The following is a 7,448-nucleotide window of genomic DNA, read 5'->3' on the forward strand; positions in this document are numbered from 1 at the left end:
GTGTAGCAAGCATGTCACTACACTGTTCTGCTGTGTATTCTTGTAACTCATCATTTCCTTTGTGTTACTTGTAGAGGACTTGGCAGAAGCAACACATGATCAGAGAAAAATAAGTTTGTTCCCTTCTTCATCACAAGCATCTGAGAAAATGTTGAAGCCCATAGCGAGATTTGGCTCCTCCTGATTGTCAATTTTTATATACATGCACCTACTATTTGTCCATTTTGTTATGCTACAGGCATATATGTAATATATATAATATTGGTGTGTATGAACTGGAGGACCATAATCTATTCTTGTGTAGAAGTTTATGGTCAAGAAATTAAATATCCTATTTTATTTTTGATCATATGTCTAGATGTGTGGATAGAGATGACTACTGATATTTCTATGGAAGCCACGTATTAGCTTTGATGGAAGATGATACTAGTACTTGAATAGAACTTCTGTATTAATAGATTAGCTTTGTTTTAGTTCAGTGCAGCAACAGCAGCTCTGCAGTGAACAACCTGTTGCCAAACGGCAACAGGGAAACCCCCCACGACGTGGAAATCACCCCTGGGTAGAGGCGAGAATCAGATTTCAAAAACTTTTTCCCGTCGGGGGTTGCGGTCCCTGGGCTAATCGGCACCTGTTGCCAAAGTAGGCCTTAGGGAAAAAAAGAGGATTGTGGACAACTGGAGTACTGTAGCACATAGAAAAGATACCACATGCTACGGTTCAGTTCCGGCCTCTGCCAGATGGACTGTAGATTATGCAGCTATAGTAGCACATAGAAAAGCTAGCAGTCATCCACATATATAGGGCCTGGTTGTTTAGGCTTTTGGCTCAAAGTTGGCTTTATGACCATTGATTTTTTTCTATTGGTTTTTTAAGAAATTTTAAGCTTCTTATAGCACAGTGAAAGCTAAGAAAAATCTTTAGAACCTGCTTTTTATCTTTTAGGTTATTTCTTCAAAAGCCAGGTATGTATATCTTTTCGAAAGCCAGCTCAATAGCTAACCTGTTTATTTTAGCTTCTGGCTTTTAGTAAACAGATGGAGTAATATCATACTCATGTAGTCACATCATAGAACGATAGAAAGAGAATCTTGCCTTGTTTAATTTCCAACGGATTATTGGTAATCTCCCTCCACACACATAACGCATTGGTCCTGTGCGATGTGCGATCACGACAGTTATTACAACAGCACTGGGCATGACGCATGATGTACAAACCTAGGCAAACATTATATACGAGTAGTACATACAGTATAATCGTATACTCCCCATTCCACGACAAAAATTCAACCCTTGTACAAGGCACTAGGCATGACGCATGCCGTAGTACAGTCTCCTCCTACTGATGCTGCTTTGACCGCCCATTGCATTGCGTCATTGCGTGCCTGACGCAAGGTTAATCGATACAATTAATAGAGAGGTTAAAAACATACGTACAAACAAAGAAACGTTACTTCAAATGGATTACGAGCCAATCGATGTGGCTGGATGCATGTTCTTCCTATTAGTAATTACTATTTTTCTTATTCGAATCATTCATGGCGGCCGCGGTGGATCGATGAGTGCGTGACTGCATCAGGCGATATTGTAGCATATCCGCTTGAACTCCTCGAGGTGGCCCTCGAAGAGCGACACGTAGGCCTCGATCCCGCCGTCGCCGAGGAAGGAGGGCAGCAGGAACATGGTGCCCTCCATGGGCAGGTACGACGGCATGAAGTAGAACGGGCACCCGCCGCCGAAGTCCAGGTCGTAGAAGCTGATCCCCAGCCAGCTGTCCACCTCCAGGTCCGGGCACATCACCACCTGCGACTCGTCCGCGGTGGGCGCCAGCCCCTCGCGCTCCACGGCCCCCGACGACGCGAAGTCGACGAAGGACCGGAAGTAGGCGTCGTCCGCCACGCGCGACACGGCGCGGCGGATCAGCTCGGCGGCGTGCTGCAGCGGGCGAGACACGAGGTCCCCGGCGTCGCACCGCGGGAACGCCCACAGCACCATGTTGCCGAAGTAGGTGTGCGGCACGGGGGGACGCATCCGCGTCCGCCCGTTCACGGAGATGCGCAGCCTGGTGGTGTCGCCGGCGCCCAGCCCCCGCGCCGCGGTCACCGCGCGCCATAGGTGCCCCACCACGCTCTCGAAGGTGCTGTAGTGCCCGCGCCGGTGATGATGATGATGCGTCGGCGGCGGCGGGACGCCCGACGAGGCCCGCGCCTTGAGTCGCGCCACGAACTCCTTGGTGAACAGCACCTTGTGGACCTTGATCTTGTCGTGGGCCACGCCGCCGATGTCGTCCTCGTCGTCGTCGCTGCCGCACTTCTTGGCGGGCAGGTAGTACTCGGTGTCGCGGTGCGGGAACTCCACCAGCGGCGTGTCCCGCGGCTGGAACCGGGTGGCGCGGTCGCAGACGGGGAGCGGCTCCACGGGCAGCCGGCGCGTCGCGAGGCCCCACGCCACGAGGAAGTTGCCCGTGGCCTGGCCGTCCGCGACGCGGTGGTGCGCCGTGAACCCGACCACCAGCGACCCGCACGCGAAGCGCGTCAGCTGCACCTGCACCAGCTCCTCCACGTGGCCGTCGCCGACGATGCTGGGGTGCAGCCGCAGCAGCTCGGGAGACGGCTTGAACGGCATCGACGTGGCCAGCGGCGCGTCCACGGCGGCCTCCACGAGCCGCGCGCCGGCGTCGTTCAGCAGCACGGCCGGCCGGCCGTCGGGCCCGTCGCCTAGACGCCCCGCCCACTCGCGGTACACGGCCAGCGCCCGCGCCAGCCCCTGCTCCAGCGCCGCGTTCGGTGGGTTCGGCGGCCGGAACGCGTAGATGACGGCAATGTGCACGTCGTACGTCACCTTGTCGAACACGCTCAGCGGCACGCTCTCGTCGGCGCTCGGCGGCGCCACGCCGTCGCCGCCGTGAGCCGGCTTCACGATCTTGGAGCTCGTGATCTTCACCTTCATGATGTCGTTACACCGCCGGTTATGTGCATGCACGTACAAATGAAGAAACTAGCTACCTGTTAGCTGCCACTTGGTGTGCTCTGTTAGGTGTGAGGCTATGAGCCTATGACCCTAGCTACTTAGCTGAGAGGTGAAGCAGAGGCTTGTACGTGTGGTTTTGTTTTGGTTTTGAGCTAGCTCTTGGGCTTTTGCTTTGTAGCTCTGGTTTTTGTTGGCTAAATACTGGGACAAACACAGCATATATATAGTTGTGCAACACATGTATGCAAGCTTGGAGTTGGACGTCATGGCATGGATATGTGAACAAGAAGTCTTGGCACGACCATATCAAGCTGGTGGTAGCAGGGAGATTGAGTTGCAAGGCTTGAACCGGTCCCGGTGCATTCGGAGCTCCATCTAAGCCCGTGTGTCTCTATCACCAAAACCTCGATCTGCTGAGCTCTATGCATGCGTGACTGTTACTATCTTTTTACTCTGTCTTGGCCTAGATACCTAGGTGATGCTGTTTGAAACAGAGAGGCATTGTGAACTTTTACAAATTTTAAACTCTTGGTTTCTTGAGATTATCAAGGACGGTTATGAACTTATGATAACAACATGCATTCCTCGAAACTAAAGACAAAAGGGTTCTGCCAAATGTTCATCGATCATGCATAGGTGGCAGAGAGATGACAGAACTAAAATTCCTGGAATGGAATTAAAATGTCATGACTCATGACTATTAAATATATGATTTGTAACTAATGCATTTAAAATGTCTAGGAAATGTATCTGCAGACCAGAGCCTGTTCGTTTGGCTGTGGCTTGTCGTAAACGATCGTAAATTTCCAGCCGGAACAGTATTTTTCTCTCACACAAACCAGCCAGCAGAACTTCTTCACGAACCAGCGACGAAACGAACCAGCCAACCGAACAGGCTAGGACCTGCTGGGACCTAGTTGGACAATCCGATTTGGATCAACCACAATCCGATTTGAATCCGGAAAGAACAAAAATAAAGCAGTATTTTCTCCAAGACCAAGGCAGTTCATATGTTAACGGAAAACAGGTTGACCGGCAGTTTGGATGCACCGCGAATCAATCCACCACCAGCTTATATATTTGGGATTGGGAGAAGGAGGCACCAATACGCGCTGCAAACGACTGACTTTTTCAGAGATGTAGCAAAAAGCATGGGAGGAGGAAAACAAGGATTACCGGTTCTGAAGCTTCGATCTTATCAGGAATGACTCTTGACTCACCTAAAGCTTCGATCTCGAAGAGGCCGTCTCTATAGTTTTGAGGACCCTAGATGAACTAACACTAGACCTTTTATGCTACATTTTTTTTTCATTTGTAATATGATAAATAAAACATATAGCAATACTACTATACTAGCAAGAGTTAGCTTGCAGCGTATATTTAGTTCATAAGTTATAAATTCTGTTTCCTTTTTAACTTGACAAATGATAGTTAGGCACCACTCTAACACCTAAAATATGAAAATAATCATATGTACCAAGAATCACAAGTTTTAGAATCCTAACAGTAACAAGCTAACGACCAAACATATAACTAATAAGTGATGATATGAATAGAGGGCTTATTGATCACTGTAAGGTACCGTTTAGTTCCACTTTATTTTGCAAAAATTTTCAAGATTCCCTATCACATCGAATCTTTGGACGCATGCATGAAGCATTAAATATAAATAAAAATAAAACTAATTACACAGTTTAGACGAAACTCACGAGACGAATCTTTTAAGCCTAATTAGACTATGATTCGTAAGGATGGCAACGGATCGGGTTTGGTGCGGATATCCGCGGGTTTCGGGTTCTACGGGTTCGGGTTTGGGGATGGTTTTTCACTCACGGTTTTCGGGTTCGGGGCCCCGAAACTAATCGGGTTCGGTTTCGGGTTTGGTTTTCCACCCATGGATATCCAATGGATATCCGAAATAAATCATTTGGAATTAAAACTCATGTTTTATAATATACTAATAATAATTTGTTTACTTAGATTATTAAATTTATTTAAAGTTGACTCATGAAAATATTTATTATTTGTTGCCTCTTGTTTATACATGTGAATATGTGTATATATATCCGCGGGTTTCGGGTATCCATTCGGGTTTCGGGTATCCGTTCGGGTTTTGGGTATCCGCGGGTTTGGTTTTGGTGATAGATTTCCACCCGAATCGGTTTTCGGGGCGGATTCGGGTTTCGATTTCGGGTTTCGGTTTTGGGTGCACGGAGACTCCACCCGATCCGAACCCGACCCGTTGCCATCCTTAATGATTCGATACTAATTGCCAAATAACAACGAAAGTGCTACAGTACCATTTCGCCAAAAATTTTGCAAACTAAACAAGCCCTAAGATGCAAGGTCATGAGGGAGGCACAGTATTCCACTATTACTAAATTCAAACGCGATCAAATCCCTGAAGAATAGGCCAACAGGGGAGGAAAATGCCTACCCTCTCGGTCATTTAATTGTCACCCATTTCAGTTCTCTTAGATGTGACACGTGACCAGCCTTTGTCCTCTCGTACCGATCTGAGTATCTGACACATTTATATCATCATAGGGGTAAGCATTTGTCCCTGTGCTCATAAAGTCCACTATCTTAAACCAACGACCTCAATTAGAGCTCAGACGTGCATTTGCCATGGCAAAAGATTAGTTTTTAAAATTTTGATGCTAAACTTTAGTCATGGCAACTTTAGTATGAGGTATTTAGATTCACGGTAAATGTTTAGCACTGTATGAAACCAAGACTGATTTGTTATCATTTAATGACTTATTTGCTTCATTAATTGTGAGCCATGCACAGCCCATGTCCACCGGCACGCGCCGGGATGCTGCAACACGCGCCGGGCTCCTCATCGACGGGCTGCTGGCTAGGTTTCCAAACAATAAAAAATTACACTTTATTGCACAATTATTCAATAGTTCAAGTACACAATTCAATTGTCCTCAACCATACAAATCAGTCACACACGTTACAATTCAACGGCTTGTTCGGCTGGACTAAAAAGTACTGTTAATGCTGGTTTTCAATGTTCATGTTGGTTTTTTTAGAGAAAAACACTGCTCCAGCTGAAAAAAGCGACCAACCAGCCGATCTATGCCAGCCGAACATCCGGCAAGTACAGAATTCAAATTGTCATGATCTATTTAACAAACCAATGACTATTTTATCATGATCCACGCATGCCATGAACGCCGGTGGCCCCAGATGGCAAGGGAGGGCCACGGCCACCACCAGAGGACACAGCGCGACCGGCCATGGCGCCTCCTCCACCGCCACTGCGATCCGCTCGTAAGCCGAGGGTACGATTGGCACTGTGGATGCAAACGGGAGGGGGGCCATGTTGCCGCCGATGCCTCCATCTTTCGCGTCGGAGCGAAGGAGGCCCTAATAGCCCGCCATTCTGGGCCATCCTTTGTCCAGGGAGTTGAGGTCGAATGCCTCCATGCTCATCCGGGGAGCATTGACGCCGCTCGGGCCCGGAAAGGGATATGCCATGTCGGAGAAGATGTCATAGCCACTGTTGGGGGAATATGGATCAGGCTACGACAGGAAGTCCCTGGTGCGGTCGCCGTAGCCATCGCCGTCGCCGCTGTAGCCGTCCATCTGCGCCGCGCGGATCTGGATCTGGCGGCGGGGAGGAGAAGCTGCAGCTGGGCGGCGGGGAAGAGGGGCTGGATCTAGGCGCCGGGGTGGAGCTGGATCTGGGAGGCGACGGCGAGCGGAGCTAAGGTTGGTGCGGAGGGAGAGAGGGCGAGAGCGGCGATCGGAGCTAGGGTTGGCGCAGAGGGAGTGAGCGAGAGCGGGGGGGGGGGGGGGGGAATGGATAGGGTACCGAGCGCGGGTGGGTGGGTGCGGGGGTAGTGGGCGTCCAGCTCGCGCCCCCAGACGTTTTAGCCCAGTTTTGGGCCTCTTAGGTGGCAAATGGACTACTCCTTACATTCTTGGATTTGCTCTTTTTTCTCCGCCTGTTTAGATCCATTTGCCCTAAACATGGGCTAAAAGTGATGGGCAAAAGTTTTGCCTAAGAATACAAACGGAGCCTCAGTTGTCCAAATGCAGGTCTAGCAAACATCTTGGAAATTGCCAAATCATATCTTTCCGTCTGCTTACAAGCTCTACCTAGTCCAAAGCTGGATAATCTATTGCCGATCTAGCTCATGAACCACAAGGTCGTGATTAGACTGATATATGATAACAAGTAATAAATAAAATAAAATAGCTAACTCCTAATACTAAGTAAGATGGTAGTAATAATTGCACACATATAGCTTGCATTCATGAACCACATACTCCCTCCATACCCATAAAACAAGTCGTTTAGTACAGGATTGTGCATACCAAGGAGGAATTAATTAGGGGTTAATTTTTCATCCTTGCCCTTATTAAATAGGTCTGCGAGTGCTGCTTATCCAGCAAACTTTCGTAGCTCGAGTGGCCAAGGCTCTGCGGCCCGAGGATGGACGTCCACCGTTTGAGTGCTGGCA

At 48.9% G+C, this 7,448-nt stretch overlaps 1 protein-coding gene across 1 annotated transcript; it reads right to left on the minus strand.

The window, feature by feature from the left end:
- Positions 1 to 1,089: 1,089 nt before the first annotated feature.
- LOC136472780 (agmatine coumaroyltransferase-2-like) lies at positions 1,090 to 3,142 on the minus strand. The gene has a single exon (XM_066470489.1). It carries the CDS (start codon positions 2,947 to 2,949, stop codon positions 1,576 to 1,578), a length of 1,374 nt encoding a protein of 457 aa, XP_066326586.1. The 5' UTR covers positions 2,950 to 3,142; the 3' UTR covers positions 1,090 to 1,575.
- Between the last annotated feature and the right edge of the window lie 4,306 nt (positions 3,143 to 7,448).

The sequence above is a fragment of the Miscanthus floridulus genome, chromosome 1 (genome assembly GCF_019320115.1).
Source record: "Miscanthus floridulus cultivar M001 chromosome 1, ASM1932011v1, whole genome shotgun sequence".
NCBI lineage: Eukaryota > Viridiplantae > Streptophyta > Magnoliopsida > Poales > Poaceae > Miscanthus > Miscanthus floridulus.